The sequence below is a fragment of the Hirundo rustica genome, chromosome 27, assembly GCF_015227805.2.
Source record: "Hirundo rustica isolate bHirRus1 chromosome 27, bHirRus1.pri.v3, whole genome shotgun sequence".
Lineage (NCBI taxonomy): Eukaryota > Metazoa > Chordata > Aves > Passeriformes > Hirundinidae > Hirundo > Hirundo rustica.
The window spans coordinates 2,718,311-2,733,231 of NC_053476.1; the positions used below are offsets into that span (position 1 = coordinate 2,718,311).

The 14,921-nt window shown below is 64.6% G+C and overlaps 2 protein-coding genes across 3 annotated transcripts; one reads left to right on the plus strand and one right to left on the minus strand.

Annotated features, from left to right (window-relative positions):
- On the plus strand, positions 1-6,874 carry PLEKHH3 (pleckstrin homology, MyTH4 and FERM domain containing H3). 2 transcript variants are annotated; one of them, XM_040087528.2, is made up of 13 exons: positions 3-201; positions 2,089-2,144; positions 2,801-2,889; positions 3,016-3,210; positions 3,388-3,545; positions 3,687-3,810; positions 4,009-4,306; positions 4,395-4,602; positions 4,826-4,962; positions 5,079-5,199; positions 5,274-5,723; positions 5,796-5,987; positions 6,068-6,874. In XM_040087528.2, exons 1-13 carry the CDS (start codon positions 49-51, stop codon positions 6,248-6,250), a joined length of 2,364 nt encoding a protein of 787 aa, XP_039943462.1. In that variant the 5' UTR covers positions 3-48; the 3' UTR covers positions 6,251-6,874. The 2 variants fall into 2 exon arrangements, with proteins under 2 accessions (XP_039943461.1, XP_039943462.1); XM_040087527.2 differs by having other exon boundaries at positions 1-201; positions 5,274-5,987.
- Positions 6,875-7,795: 921 nt separating this feature from the next.
- Positions 7,796-14,743, minus strand: TUBG1 (tubulin gamma 1). Its single transcript, XM_040087463.1, has 11 exons — positions 14,595-14,743; positions 14,280-14,392; positions 13,597-13,764; positions 13,264-13,332; positions 12,406-12,485; positions 11,687-11,813; positions 10,927-11,013; positions 10,555-10,704; positions 9,110-9,262; positions 8,688-8,849; positions 7,796-8,469 (listed from the first exon to the last, which is right to left on the minus strand). Exons 1-11 carry the CDS (start codon positions 14,641-14,643, stop codon positions 8,272-8,274), a joined length of 1,356 nt encoding a protein of 451 aa, XP_039943397.1. The 5' UTR covers positions 14,644-14,743; the 3' UTR covers positions 7,796-8,271.
- Positions 14,744-14,921: the final 178 nt, after the last annotated feature.

A 14,921-nucleotide genomic window follows, 5' to 3' on the forward strand; every position in this document is an offset into this window, starting at 1 on the left:
GCCGGTCCCGTCGCGTCCCGGTGCCGTCCCGTCGGTGTCGGCGGGGCGATGCCGTTCCCGGGCGGGCTGTGGTGGCTGCTGTGCTGTCGACGGGGCTTCACGCTGCTGCGGCGGGACTACGGCGAGGCGGAGCGAGAGGCGGACGGCGAGGCCGAAGAGGAGGAGGAGGCGTCCTTCGAGCTCCGCGCCCAGGGAGACCAGGTGGGGCCGGCACCGGCTCCGGGACGGCCGCCGGGACGAGCGCAGACGAGCGGCCGGGGCGGTCCCGCTGAGTGCAGGGGTGGCTCGGGCCGGCGGGTGCGGGCGAGCCGCAGCCCAGGGAAGGCTCCGTGCGGGCTCGGAGGTCCCGGACCCGCGGGGCAGGGCCGGCCGTCCCGGGAGCCGCTGCGGGCTGGGAGCCTGCCCGCTCCTTAGGACGGGAGCCGCGGGGCTACCGCGCCCGAGCCGCGCCGGACCCGCGGCGGGGCCCCGGGCTGTCCCGCCGGATCGGGCCGGGGCTGTCCCGGGAGCACGTGCCGGGCACGGAGAGCGGGCCTGGATCTCCCCTCTCCGGCTGCTTCCTCTCTGGAGGGAAGCGGAGTGGCGGAAACCGGTGCTTCCTGCGGCCGGGCTGCGTGTGCGACGGCTGATAGCGCGGGGTGCGGGGGCAACCCCGGCTCCCGGGGGCCTCCTGTCTGTCCCGGCGGTCTCCTGCACCAAGGGCCGTGGGGCCGAGTCCCAGCCCGGACTCGGGGGACGCAGGAGGTGGTGACTGCCTGATCCCGCTTGCCTCTCTCCTGCTCACTGCCGGGGCTGTGCAGGGCTGGGGGCAATCCTACGCTGTCGGTCCCCCAGCAGCAGGTCCCCTTTCCCAGCAGTGCCAGCCCCCTGGGACGGTGGGAAGTGGGGACAGTGACAGGGCTGGAGCCAGGCCCTCTGGGAACTGGTGGCAGTGCCAAGGGTACAACTGTGTCAGGAACCGTCTTTGGGCTTCCCACATCCCATGGGCCGTGCTGGCTCCGGGCTGGCGTGGGCGACTGGTGACGCCAGCTCCCCTGAGAGCCCTCTGCTGTGGCCAGGGGGTCCTTGGAAGCCCTCAGTGTCGACCGCCCCTTCGTGGGAGCGTGGGAGCAGCTACCCTGACCCGGCCGCCGCAGCTCCTCTCCTGTTTATTTATATCCCTGAGAAGGAGCCGGCTGCCACCGCTGCCTCCTCTGGACTGCTCTCAGAAACTGGGCCACTGCCTCCGTGCCTGCAGCCCTGAGGAGCGTGTGAGGCCCTGCCCAGCCTCGGCAGTGGGACAGTGTCTGGAGGTGCTGGCCCTGTGCACGGGTGCCATCATTATGTGACAGGTGCCCTTAATGCCACAGGTCAGCGGTGTCTGGCCCTGCCGCGCAGCACAACCCTACCTGCGGCGGCTCCCCCCTCCCCGTCACTATTTTTAGCATCTGTCTCTTTTTCTTGGCGTTGCGTGCTCCGGCCTGTCGTGCCTCTAGCTGCCCCGTCGGGCTGCAGCTGGCAGGAGCTCCCATGCATCTCCCAGGGGAGCGTTGCCGGTGCATCCGTGTCCCCGCACCCCACTCTGCTGGGTGCCCTGCCTGAGCCGGTGCCTGCCTGTGCCTGGGCTCTGCCTCGTGTCCCAGCATGTGTGCCAGGGCTGTCACGTGAGCGGCACTGTCCATGTCAAGTCGTGCTGCGTGAGGAGGAACTGACCCTGTCCTGCTGCAGGGCCAGGGACTTCCCAGTGCTGCGTCCCACCGCCGCGGGCAGGAAGTCAGCGGCCCCATTACAATGGGACTTTGTGCCGTAAGCGTATTACTCAGCACTGACCTTGTGCAATTCTGCACGGTATTCAGCCAGCCGGGTCAGCTGAGGACACACGGCCAGCGCGCCCGCCGGCTGCCCCCGCACCCGGGGTGCCCCAGCTGCAGCCCTGGTTCTTGCCGCGGCCTTGCGGCTGCCGGGGCTCTTCTGCCTCATGGCAGCAGGATGTGAGCCTGTCTCTCTGGGCCCAGAGCTGGGTTGATGAGGAGGTGTTCAGTCATGGAGGGGGATGGCCAGGGGTGCCAGGCAATGACCATGGGGGTGAGATGTCTCCTTCCTCCCCAGGGATCCCTGGAGGTGAGCCTGAGCCAGCCCACCCGTAGCAGCAGTGGCTCGGAGCGGTGAGTGATCCCCTGCCTCTGTCCTGTCCCTCGTGTGGTGCTGCAGGAGCTGAGGGACTGGCGTGTCGTGGGAGGTTGCCCTGGTGCTGGCGTGTGCTGAACCATCCTTCCCACAGAGCTAGCACCAGGCTGTGCTGCTCTGTCAGGTAGAGCAGGGAGCAGCAGAGCCGGGACTGCTGTGCTTGTCCCCGTCCCTGGCGCATCCTCAGGCGTGTCTCCATCATCCCCTTGCCGTGCCAGATAGCTTGAGTGCCGCAGGCTTAGCTGATGGGGCTGTGCATGACTCTTCCTGTGCCAGGAGGATCTGCCAGGCTGTGTCCACCAGCAGAGGCTGTGTCCTGGGGTGGTCGGTGCTGAGGAAGACAGGGTGCCGGGGCACAGGGGCCTGCTTCGCTCCCTGTACTCGCAGTACTGACACTGCTGCCAACATTCCTTCCTGGTTGTTCATTTTCCGAATTCCTTGGCAGGGCCAAGACTGCAAACAGCTTATTTTTAGCCGGGGTCATTTGCACCCAACGACTCTGCCGTGTTCCCACCGCGGGACTGTGGGGTGCCCAGAGCCCCTTGGGACCCAGCTCATCCTGGGGCCGGCTCCCTGCTCAGGGGCTGTGGGACACCCCTGCAGGTAGCTGAGCTCAGCTCCATGTTGTCCTCAGGTCCCTGCTTGTTGCAGAGGAGATGCGCAGCCTCATCGTGGAGAAGGGCCCAGGGCCGGTGGAGGATGACCCTGATGCTCTCGTGAAAGGTGGGATTGTGCCCCAGCTGTGGCTGGTCCCATCCCAGAGGGATGGTCAGACCTGTGCAGACCCTTCCCTGTGCTGAGAAGCCGGTGGGGTGGATGTCAGTGAGGGCTGAGGGTTCCCTTTCCCAGGCTGGCTGCAGCGGGAGATGCGGGGCTGCATGAAGACCCCCTGGATCCGCCCTCGGAAGTACTGGTTCGTGCTGACACCTGACTCCCTGGACTACTACAGCAGCAACGAGAAGGGGGCCAGGCGGCTGGGCTCCCTGGTGCTCACCAGCCTCTGCTCCGTGCTCTGGCCAGACAAGCAGCTTTACAAGGAGACAGGTGAGCTGCCTACCCCCCTTGCCTGGGCTGCGTTTTCCTGTCCCCTTGTGCCCTGTGTTTCTCTCCCAGCCTTGAGGGCCTCTTTTGCCCAGAGGAGGGGCTATACTGAGCCCTGGGGCTGAGCCAGCCTGGCTGGCGTGCTGGTGGACAGTGGGTGAGTGGGTCTGTCCCTCGCAGGCTACTGGAGCGTGACGGTGTTTGGCAGGAAGCACTGCTACCGCCTGTACACGGAGCACCTCAACGAGGCAGTGCGCTGGGTGTGCGCCGTGCAGAAGGTCATTGACAGCAAAGCGCCCGTCCAAACGCCCACCCAGCTGCTCATGCGTGATGTCGAGGTGAGCCCGTGCCCGCGGCTGTAGGCAGCACTGGGATGGATGTTTGGGGCCTGACGTGTCCCGGGGTGGTGGTGGTTGTCCATGCCAGGCACTCGGCCAGGTGATCCCTGTGCAGCTGCTGCCATTGCTTTGCCCCTCCAGGAGCACAGGGAGAGCCCCGAGGTTCTGGAGCAGATCTACCGCTGCAACCCCATCCTGCGCTACACCAGCGGCCCCCTCTACGCTCCCCTGCTGCCCTTCCCCTACGGCAGCCTGGACCAAAGCGGTGAGGGGCAGGTGGGGGGCACGGAGCTGGGTCCTACGGTCCAGGCTGGCGGCAGTGATGGCTGGGCTGGACGCTGTGCGGGGCAGGTGGGCACTGGGCTGGGGCCTGGCTGGCCCTGGGTGAGAGAACAGTGCCCAGCTGGTAGGAGGGGGTCCTGGGGAGGACCACGGGGCTGTTAACCCTCATCCTGCCCCACAGCCCCTGGCCCCCGCAGCTACACCACGCTGCGCGACGAGGCCGTGAAGCTCTTCAACTCGCTGCAGCAGCTGGAGTCAGAGCGGGACCCAGTGCCGCTGATGCAGGGTGTCCTGCAGACCTGCCTGGACCTGCCGCCGCTGGTGGATGAGATCTACTGCCAGCTGGTGAAGCAGACTACGGAGCCGCCGGCGCCGGGCGGGCAGGGTGACCTGCACTACTGGCAGCTCCTCACCTGCATGAGCTGCACTTTCCTGCCCTCCCCGCCTGTCCTGCGCTTCCTGCGCTTCCACCTGGACAGGTGAGTGCCAGTTGTCACCAGGGAGCTCGCCAGCTGCTGGGCGCCCCTCAGATCAGTGCCCACCTGATCCTCCTGGCATTTCTTGCAGGACAGAGAACCGTTTCCCTGCCTCGGAGATGGCCAAGTACGCCTGCTTCATCCGGGAGGCGTTGGGAAAGACGAAGGGGAGGGAGTGCGTGCCCTCCCTGGAGGAGATCCTGGTGCTGATGCAGCGGCAAGAGATGATCTGCACGGTGCACTGCCCTGGGGCACCTGCCTGCAGTGTGGCCATCAGTTCCCACACCACAGCCGAGGAGGTGAGGGGTTACGGCTGTGCCAGGCTGGGGAAATTTGGTGCGCAGGGTTGGGTGGGCAGTGGGTCACAGCAGATGAGCAAGGTCTCTCCCGGCTGAGCCATGGTGGAGAGGGGCCAGGGGCTGTCTGCCTTAGCCCACCATGACCTGTCTGTGTCCCTTTGCAGCCCTGAGTGCCGTGGCCAGGAACACAGTGGTCACCATCGGTTGCCTTTGTCTCGCCCAGGTGGCCCAGGAACTTGTGTCACGCCTGGGGCTGTCCCAGAGCCCCAACCTCTTTGCGCTCTACGAGCAGTCCCGGCGACGGGAGCAGCCAGTGGGCAGTGCCACACTGCTGGCTGATGTCCTCACCAGGTTTGAAAAGTAAATGTCCTCTTCTGCTGCCTATGGAGGAGAGGGGCTGGGGGGCCACAGGTGGGAGGGAACAGATGGTACTGGGCACGTCCACAAGCTGATGGAGTCGGTCCTGTCTGCTGCAGCCTGGCAGGAGAGGACCGGGAGCAGGACCCACCATGCCGCCTCTGCTTCAAGCACTACGGCTTCCTGGACACGGACAATGTCCCACGGGACAGCCTGGAGTTTGCCCTCCTCTTTGAGCAGGTGAGTGGCACGCTAGGGTGACCGTGCCGTGCCATGCCGTGGTGGCCCTGCTGGCTCACCCCGCTCTCTCGCAGGCGCACGAGATGGTGCTGCGGGGCTACGTGCCCACATCAGAGGAGACGCTGCAGACGCTGGCGGCCCTGCGCCTGCAGAGTCTCAACAGCGACTTCTCCACCCACGCGCCCTTCCCGCGCCTGGAGGAGCTCTTCCCGCCCCACGTGCTGCACGCCCGCCTGCCGCCCCCGCCCCACCGGCCCCCCACCAAGTGCCGGGGGGCCCGGCTGCGCGCAGGGCTGCTGGCCGGCGGGCTCTGGGGTCAGGCGCTGGCCAAGCAACGGGCGGAGCGGGACCAGCGCCTGCGGGGCCGTCTGCGTGAGGAGGGGGCCAGCACCATGGCTGCCATTGTGGAGAAGTGGAAGCTGCTGCAGGGCATGGGCCGGCCCGAGGCCATGGCTGCCTACATGGCCTTGGTGCGGGAATGGCCTGGCTTCGGCTCCACGCTCTTCGACGTCGACCTGCACGCGGTGAGGCCCCGGCTGGGTGTGGTACGGGGGCGGCTCTGGCGGCGGGCGACCGTGACACCCCTCTCCCTGCAGAGCCCGGTGGGCTGTGGGCCCCAGCGCCTGTGGCTGGGCATCGGGGCCAAGGCCGTCTCGCTCTACAAGCCCGGAGAGCCGGAGCCCTTGGACAGCTTCTGCTACGGCCGCATCTCCTCCTTTGGTGCCTCTGACAGCAGCACCTTCCGCCTCTCCGTGGAGGATCGAGACCTGCTCTTTGAGACCTCCCAGGTAAGGCGCTGACATCCCTCCACCCTCCCTTCTCCCCAAGGGTGCCCCGGACTGACCCCCTGTGCCCCCTCTACCTGCAGGTGGAAGAGATCGCCCAGCTCCTCAACACGTACCTCGCCTCTGCGGGTACCCAGCGGCTGCCCCGGCCCCAGGAGTCTCCCACCAGTCCCCCCACCTCGGAGCGCCCTGTGCTGCCCCAGGGGCTCTGCACTGCAGCCGGGCCCTGGCAGTACCGGCCGCCAGTGGGTTCCTCCCACAGCTAGCCCCGCAGCTGGTGTGGCCACGCAGGTGCTCCGAGGGCCGGCGTGGGAGGGCAGCCAAGCCCAGCAGCGAGTGGCAAGGTCTGTGCTGGCCCCCAGCTGCTCTGTAGAGCAGGGGGCCAGGGGGTCGTGCTCCCCTCACTGCCATTGCCTTTCTGGCTATTCCCTTAATTTATTTTGAGACGCCTGCGCGCCCCACGTCTCCCAGCACTTTCCCTGGCGGGCAGCGGGGCCGCCCTGCTGCGGTTCCCCACACTGCCCCCAGGCCTGTCCCCGTCCCCTATACCCTGGTGCCTTTGCCTCCAGCACTTGTGTTGCCTGGCCACTCTGCTCATGCCCTGGCAGAGGGTACCAGGCAGTAGTGCTGTGCCATCATCTGTCTGTCCGTCCTCTGGACCCACCCCTCCTGGAAAGCTGCGGGCGGCTTTGGGCCAAGCTGCCCCGGGGACCCACGGGCTCCTCCTGCACGAGTGGCTGGGCTCTGCGGTGGCCCTGTGGCCAGGTTTATGTCACAGGGGTGGCTGGTGGAGTGGCAGCTGGTACGGCTGGGGCTCAGCCCCTCAGTGTTGCCTCTGTAGAGTTTGTCGGTTCCGTCTTGGGATGGGGGGGGGGGTTGGTTGGTTGTTTTTCTAAATAAATGCACAAAGGAAAGGCTGGGCCTCCTGTCCTGGAGCGTGGGTTGACAGCGGGAGGCTGGGACAGTTGGATCCCTGGGGCAGCCAGGGCAGCAGGGCCTGGGACAGGCGGCGGGGAGGAGCGGCACAGCGTGTCCTTGGGGGCAGGGACTGCTGTCCCTCTGGTCACTGCCAGGCGACCTTTGGCATTTCACCAAGAGCACAGGCAGCTCCAGCTCCCCGGCAGCCCCTGGCACTGGCTGCCCCGGCGGGGGGAACTGCCCCAGCCACGGGGGCCGCTGCCAAAGAGGGCGTGGGAGCCCATGCTGCCACGGTGGCTGTATTTTTAGTCGCCTGCTCTGTGCCCCAAAGGCTAAGAGGAAAATGCTAATTTTCACCTTGGGCTGCCTGGGCTTGGGATGACGCCAGCACTGCCCCTTGTCCCCAGCCCACAGCTCAACTCGCACAGGTCAGGACCAGAGCTGCTGAGTCCATATCCCCTGACACTGTACGGCCTCAAGCCCACGTCCTTCCTGCTGTCGCTGCCTCCTGCCTCAGATCCTGAGTGGTGAGGGCACCCCCAGCCCCTCACGGCCCATCCCTGCGCAGGGCCTCACTCCTGTGAATATCCATGTGGGTGCCGTGTGCTCTGCGGGCAGGGCGGTGCCGGTCCCAGCCCCGGTCAGCCGTGCCGGCAGGTCCTGCCAGTATTTCTGGCTCTGCTGCAGCAGTTGCCCAGTGCTGCCTGGGCCCCGTGGCACTGCCAGCTGGGGCAGAGCTGGCCCTGCACACCCCAGGACGTGCCGGTGAGCAGCGGCCATGGCGCTCCTGTGCCACGGGGCGAGCTGGCCGGCCAGACAAGGCGAGCACCAGCCCCAATCTCTGCATCTGGCTTCCCTGCCTGGCTGTTCAATCTGGAGTCATGCAGGCAGCATCAGTGCAGGAACAGCCTTTATTAAAGCAAAATAACCTACAAAAATATAGATACAGCCCGTGCCCCAGGCCTGATCTGGCCAAGGAGGAACAAGGCTCCTGCCCAGGGCAAGGACTAGCTCAGCCACACGGAGCCTTTGGCCACGGGGGTTGCGTGCACCCAGCTCGGGGGGCCAGGCCTGTTCCCAGCCCCAGGGTCACTCTCCTCCTCCTTACAGCAAGCGTTGCTCCCACAGGCAGAGGTTCCCTCCCAGCAGAGCGCGCAGCTGCCCCAGTCCTGTCCTGGGCCAGGGCACACGGTGGGGCGGGGGCTGTCCCCCGCCGAGGAGCTGCAGGCTCCCTGCAGAGGAGCGCAGCGTGTGCGGCCGGCGCCAGGGCTCTGCCGCTGAGGGGTGACAAACGTGGGCACGGCCGAGACGAGCCCCGCCGGCGTTCGTGGGGGTGGCCATGGGACCTTCCTGTCTCCTGGCAGGGCGCTCACTGTTCCTGCGTGCCCCAGGAGATGTAGTCGGGGCGCGTGGCCGCGTGATACTCGTCGATCAGCTGCTGCACGATCTCCCGGGAGTTGTCCAGCTCGTCGAAGTTGTCCTTGAAGATGTCCTCCTTGCGGAACTGCTCCAGGAAAGCCTCTCGCTTGCGCAGTTTGTCGTACTGCCGGCACGTCCGCTCAAACAGCTGGAGAGCGGCGCGGGGTCAGCGGGGCCAGAGCTCCCCCAGCGACCCTTCCCAAGGGAAGGGCACCTTGGCCAGCAGGACTGATGGGAGAACCCTGCACCAGACCCGAGCCCTGCCGGGAGCCACCCACCCCCATCCCTGGCTTTGTGACGGGCCCAGACCGAAAAGACACGAGGTCTGGGGCCGCGGGGCCCGGCATGGCGAGGGAAGGCACTCACCGAGGAGATGTTGGTGTGGTTTGCCATCATGAGCCCGCTGACGCGGTGAGCGGACGGCAGGTACGGGGACTTGCGGGACAAAGCCACCTGGATGCTGGCAGGGCCCCAGGGGATGAAGTTGGCCAACTTCCTCTCCCGGATCCGCTGCAGACTCTTGTGAACCTGGTGGGATGAGAACAGCGAGGGGCAGTAGGATGAGGGACAAAGAGCTGGGCTGCAGCAGACCCAGGAGCTGCTCCTCACAGGAGGCACAGCCATAGGAAGGTGGATTTCAGCATGACTGCAGCCTTTCCATGAGGCCGAAGCACAAAGAGGAGCAATCTGAAGCCAGCTCTCAGGCACTGCCTAGCCTCACCCCAGGACCATGATCTTCCCTGGGCCACACCATGGCCATCAGTACCTGAACAGCCACAGGAACTCACCTGTGTAGGATCCACCTCCCCCTGGATGATGTTGAGGATGGCAATGTAGCAGTGGTTGGTCTGCCTGTCTCGCCCTGTGGACACCATCACGTTTTTAGGCTGCAGCAACCTTCTCATCACGTCCAGGACTGTGGTTTTCCTCACACTGGCCACCTGCACAGGCCAGCCAGGGGTCAGCGAGAGTAGGTTTGCTGCTCCCTGCCCTCCTGCTGCCCGGTACACACACACACACAGGAGCAGGGGGCAGCTGGACAGAAATGCCCTCACCGCGGGGATGGAGTCACATGCAAAGCCACATGCAAGACAGGGAAATCCCAACACTGCAAAATAGGCACAGCCAGGCCAAGAAACAGAGGAGGCTCCAGCATGGGGAGCTGTCTGGCCCCCACCCTGCAGCACAGCAGGAGCTGGAGGTGAAGCTCAGCTGAGAACAGAGCGACAGGGACCTGTTTTTATGCTGTTGCTGTCAAACATGAGCCCTGTCCCCCTGCCAGGCTGGGAGCAGTGAGGGTTCAACAGGAAAGGGTGGCAGTGTTCCCCACTGCATGCCCTCCCTGCCTTGCCTAGCTCTGAGCCACGGGCAGCCTGGCCCCTGCCCTCCCCGAGTGCTGTTGGGGCTTTGCCCAGCTGTTACTGGCCAGGGGGGCACAGCCAGGGCCAGCACCCAGACCGCCCACAGCAGGGACAGCTGGGTGAGCTGGCAGCCCCCTCCTGCACTGGCTGAGCCGTTGGCTGAGCCCTGCTCACACTCTTCCCTTGGAGGACAGATCACACACTGATACCCTTTTCAGAGCCAGCAGTTTTTCAGATTTGCTTCTCTGAGAAACATCCTGAGGAAATGCACACAGGGAGAGGAGAAGAGCAGCTGTTAGTTCCTTCCGGACTGCGGTGGGCCAGTGCAGGTGAGCACCTCCCAAAACAGAACTGCCCCACTGGCACCAGGGGGCTGGGGGGCACTGGTTAGGGACAAGCCAAACACAAGAAGCAGCACTTGAAGTGCAGAGGGGTGGCAAATTCACTCTCAGACACAGATTGTGCTTCAGGAAGGGGTTGACACCTGTAGCCCACCATCAGTGACAATGAGCATTCGTGTTTGCACCCAAATTGCAGAAGCCAGTGGCTCATGGGGGTGGCAGGACTGGCAGCACCACTCTCCTGGCCTTGCTCTCATCACTGCTAAGGGTGGCTTTAGCCAGTCCTGACCACGATGCTCTCGACATCCGCCCTGATGTATGCAGCAGGTAGCATCTGGCACAAGCACGACTGCCTGGTCACATCTGAGTCACTGCACACGCAGCAACCACGTGGTGTGAGCACACGGGCCTGGGATTTGGGACGTGCAGTGACAGCTCAGAGAGACGAGACGGAGCTGACAGAGGCTGCAAGGTGAGTGTGACAGCTTCTCTGCCCTTGGGGATGGGAAGGAGAGCCTGGGGCTGCCTTACCGACTGGTCGGTGGTGAGCGGCGTGTACCCCGTCATGAGGAAGTGCAGGCGGGGCGTGGGGATCAGCGAGGCAATCAGCCCGATGAGGTCGTTGTTCATGTACCCAGGATACCTGAGCGTGGTGGTGCTGGCAGACATGATGGTGGAGACCTAGGGGAGAGGACAGGGTCAGCAGAGGGTCACAGAGCGTGTTGAAACTTGCCTCATGCAGACATGCCAAGGGGAGCTGAGGCACCTGGAAGGGCACAGGACCCACACTCACAGCTCTGAGCTGCCCACCCCTGAGCCCAGCCCATGAAGCAGGTTCAGGCTAAACTGAACACAGCAGGGAAACCCCAGGCTGGTTTCTCCTGAGGGAGAAGTCCTTCTCACCAGCTGGTTGATCTGCGAGAATGACGGGTTCTGAATGTGCAGCCGGTCTGTCGCGATCCGATTCAAGGCTGTGTTGTCCAGAACCACCTGCAAGAGAAACCTGGCTCTGTGAAGGGTCCCTGAGGCAGCTGAGGGAGGGCAGTCCTGACCATGTGTCCCAGGGCACTGGTGGTCCAGCACAGGCCCTGAGTGGAGCCCTCTGCACAAGTGGCAGACACTTGACACCACAAGCTGACTCATCTGTGGCACGTAACCGACACCGTCAATGGAACCTCTTCCCTCCCTCCTGGCTGTGCTCCCCCAGCTCTCAAAGAGCTCTTCCCCTGGGCCAGCACTGTGCAGCAGCATCAGTCCCAGCAGCTCCAGTGCAACTGCTCCTCTGCCACATGCAGGGACCGGCTGTGGGGGATGACGGCAGGCTGAAGGTGCTGCTTGGCTGGGGATGTTGTGGGTGCTGCAAATGACGCAGGTGTTGCATTCAGGCAGGGGCTGCAGCACAGCTACACAGAGAAGCACAGCCAGTCCTCAGTGCCTTGGGAAGATCTGCTGGATCCAAGGCAGAAATGCCAGGCAGCTCTGCAGGGGTTAGCACCAGTGAGGGTCCCTGAGGCCACATCTGCTTGACCCTTCTGTTCAGGGCATACTCACTGCTGCACCTGGGGCTCGCAGGCACATGGTGCTGGCCCCAGGATGGGCTGCAGCTCTGAGCTGTGGGGACAGGGCTGTGTCCTCAGGGCTGGCTGCACCACAGGCCTCTTACCACACAGTCAGCGTTCTGGGTCAGTCTCTTCAGTGTCAGCAGAGAGTTGTACGGCTGGACTACAACATCGCTCATCTCATCCTGGTTTGGGAACACTGAGTAGGTCTCCACCAGCTTCTTGGGATACCTAGTGAGGAGTGCAGCATCTCAAGGGTTAACACCATCAAGCTGCACTCTTCCCTCCCACAAGCTGCCTTAGCAGTCTCCAGGGCTCAGGACAGGGTGAGTCACCAAAGCTGCAGCCAGAGTGGCTCCCAGGGAGGGTGAGAATGTGTCCCAGCAATGCCTATCCCAGCAGCACAGGAGTCAGCTGCCAGAGGAGCTACAGGGAGGCTGAGCCATCCACAAGCTGATTAAGCAGCTGCTCACAAGTCTTTTCAAGAGGATGCAAGCTGAAACAGGCCAGGATGGCAGCTCGAAGCCTTCAGCCAGAGCCTCCCACCCTCCCCTGCACCGTCAGGGTGTCCACAGGCAGCTGCCTGATAAGAACGGCCGAGGGAAGGCAGAGCTTGGACAGAAGGAGTCCAGTTGCAGAGCCTCTGAAGTCCCCAGGCGTATCAGGAGCCAGCCTTCTCCAGGCAGCACGCCAGGGATTGCACAAGGCAGTGTTTGGGTGGGGGTGGTGGCTCTGAGTCAGCGCTCTCCCGCTCCTGCTCCGGGCATGCTGCCCAGGCTGAGCCAGGCACTGCGCTGTGGGAAGGGGACAGGGCTGTGCTCACCTGTCATTCAGTCTCTCCAGGAGGTACGAGCCCAGCCCAGAGCCTGTTCCACCAGCAATGGAGTGGCAAAGCACAAACCCCTGGAAGGAAGCAGAAGGCAGGTGCTGATGGCAGCAAAAACATGCCAGACAGGGCCAGAGCTCCTCGTGGCAGCTGCGGGCATGGATGCAGCAGAGACTGACCCCAGCTCCTCCAGACCCCAGCAGCAGCTGCAGCTCCTCATGCCACTGCTGCCTGCACAGTGGGATCTACATCTCTGCACACCCCGCAAAGTGCAACAGCTGCTGGGGAGCATTCAGGATTCCTCCCACCCACAACAGGATTGGAATAGCTCCAATGTCACTTCCAGGGTCCAGTCCAACACAGGAAATGGAACTGCATGTTCTCAGCCCTTTCATGGGCCCTTCACACCTCTCCCTCCTTCTAGAATGACTGAGGCCAAGCTACCACTGCTTGACTCCAGGGCAGCTCCCACCTGCTCAGCTCCCACAACAGGCACTTGAATCTCCTGCCAGCTCGTTTTGGTGATGCTCTCCCTTCCCCTACTGCCATGTCACAGCCTGCCATGGACACCTGGCAGCCCTGGCTGTCTGCACACAGGGTACGGGTTCACATGGTCAGTGTAAGGAAAAATGCCCCACAAGTAAACAGTGAAAGAACTTCTGGGGCAGGCTGGCCGTGGAGTGGGGTTGGACAGGCCTCCTGTCCCTAGATCTCCTCTCTGCGTGTTCTGTGCTCAGTCCCAGAAGCTCACAGAACTCTGTGCCCACTACAATGCTGAGCTCAACCTTACAAAGAGCAACCTAGCTGGGAAAACACCAGGCAGGGCCACCGTATCCAAATACCTTGTTTACTTACTTCCAAACTGTCACTCCCGTCAGCCTCTCTGTCTATTATGTCAAAAATATCTTCATGGATCTTTTCTCCCTGCAAGAGAGATCAGGACTGGCTTTGCTCCTTTCCCACAGAACACGGAGAAGAGCTGCTCAAGCTCGGTGTGAAGTCGAGTCACACTGGCAGTGTGGTCCTGTGCCCAGGGTGCCACAGGAACACAGTCCCAGGGACATCAGTCCCCGACAGTGACGAGGTGTTATTCAGAAACTGGGACTGAGCTGACATGAGGGAGCCAGCACAAAGCCCTGGGGCTGAGGAGCTGCCCCGTGTCTCACCCAGCAGCACTAGAGCCGGTACCTGCGAGAAGCCACTGGCCCAGTTGTTCCCAGCTCCCCCTCCATGCTCAGACAGGTAGATGTTTTCTGGGTTGTAAAGGTTGGCATAAGGGGAGTTGAGGATGGAGTGGATGACGCGGGGCTCCAGGTCCAGCAGCACAGCCCGGGGGATGTAGTGCTCATCATCTGCCTACAACAGGAATGAGAGGATCTTGATGCTGCTGCAGCTCCGTGCCACTGCCAGAGCGTGAGCAACCCCCTGGCTGCAGGTGAGCCCCACGTGGCCGGGCCTGGCGAGACGGAGGGAGAGAGGCTGGTGCTGCGCAGCCCATCCTCAACGCAGCGCGTCTCAGCGCCCCAGAGCACTCCCAGTGCAGGAGGGGGGGACTCTCCGGGCTTACATAAGACACTATCTATGGCAGCCACAGCCTCGTGCCTCTGCTCCGCCTCCACAGCGCTCCACTGACAGAGCGGGAGCGCAGGCGGGAGCCCGGAGCGGGCTGTAAGCAGGAGCCCGGGCTGAGCCGCCGCTCCCACCTGCACGGCCCGGGCCCGCCCAGCCGTCCCTGTGCCCGCAGGGGCTGTGGAGTGGGCTGCGTGGGCACACACAGCCCGGCTGCACCTGCCCGGGCACGGAGCCCCGCGGGGACCAGGGCAGCACGCTTCGCGCAGAGTGCCCGCTCCACGACCTGGGGCCGCCGGTACCTGGTAAAAGAAGACGTCCTTGCGGTCGGTGCCCTCGGTGGCGAACTCTTCCACGATGCCCTCGGGGCTGATGCCGTGCTCGGCGCAGAGCTGCTTCCAGAACTCGAACCCGACTGCGGGGACGCGCGGTCAGACGGGCCGGGCAGCGGAACCGGGGCAGGGCCCGGAGCGCCCCGGTCCGCAGAGGCCCGCCCCACTCGCTTGAAGCCCCGCCCCGTCCCGCCGGGTCCCGCTAACTGCCCCCCCCCCGCCACAGCATCCCGACCCCGCCCGGTGCGCGCTCCCCGGGGCCCGGTACGGCCGTGGCGTGCTCACTCTGGTTGCCGCACTGGCCCAGTTGCAGGGTGATGATCTCCCGCGGCATCGCGGCCGAGGCTCCGCTCCGCTCCGCGCCCCGCCCGACTCCGGTCCCGCCGCGTCTCCCGCCGGCGCCAACGGCAGTGCGCGTGCGCACCGCTCACTTCCGGGGCAGCGCCGCGCTCCTCCGCCCGTGGCGGCGCCCTGGCAACGCGCGTGCGTCCCGGCGGGAGGTGCAGGGCGCGCCTGCGCCAAGATGGCGGCGCACAGAACAGGGATGGAGGCGGCGGCAGGGGGCCGCCATGGCTGCGGCGGGCGCGCGCGCGCGCGGCGGGCGGCCGGATG

Excerpts from the sequence above, each read along its gene's own strand:
- PLEKHH3 (XM_040087527.2), top strand. The coding sequence starts at position 49 with ATGCCGTTCCCGGGCGGGCTGTGGTGGCTGCTGTGCTGTCGACGGGGC. Across the intron at positions 3,811-4,008 it reads CGGCAGCCTGGACCAAAGCG|CCCCTGGCCCCCGCAGCTAC; the intron begins GTGAGGGGCAGG and ends CCTGCCCCACAG. Across the intron at positions 5,988-6,067 it reads TGCTCTTTGAGACCTCCCAG|GTGGAAGAGATCGCCCAGCT; the intron begins GTAAGGCGCTGA and ends CTCTACCTGCAG.
- TUBG1 (XM_040087463.1), bottom strand. The coding sequence starts at position 14,643 with ATGCCGCGGGAGATCATCACCCTGCAACTGGGCCAGTGCGGCAACCAG. Across the intron at positions 13,333-13,596 it reads GGGCCAGTGGCTTCTCGCAG|GGAGAAAAGATCCATGAAGA; the intron begins GTACCGGCTCTA and ends TCTCTCTTGCAG. Across the intron at positions 8,470-8,687 it reads ACCACACCAACATCTCCTCG|CTGTTTGAGCGGACGTGCCG; the intron begins GTGAGTGCCTTC and ends GCCGCTCTCCAG.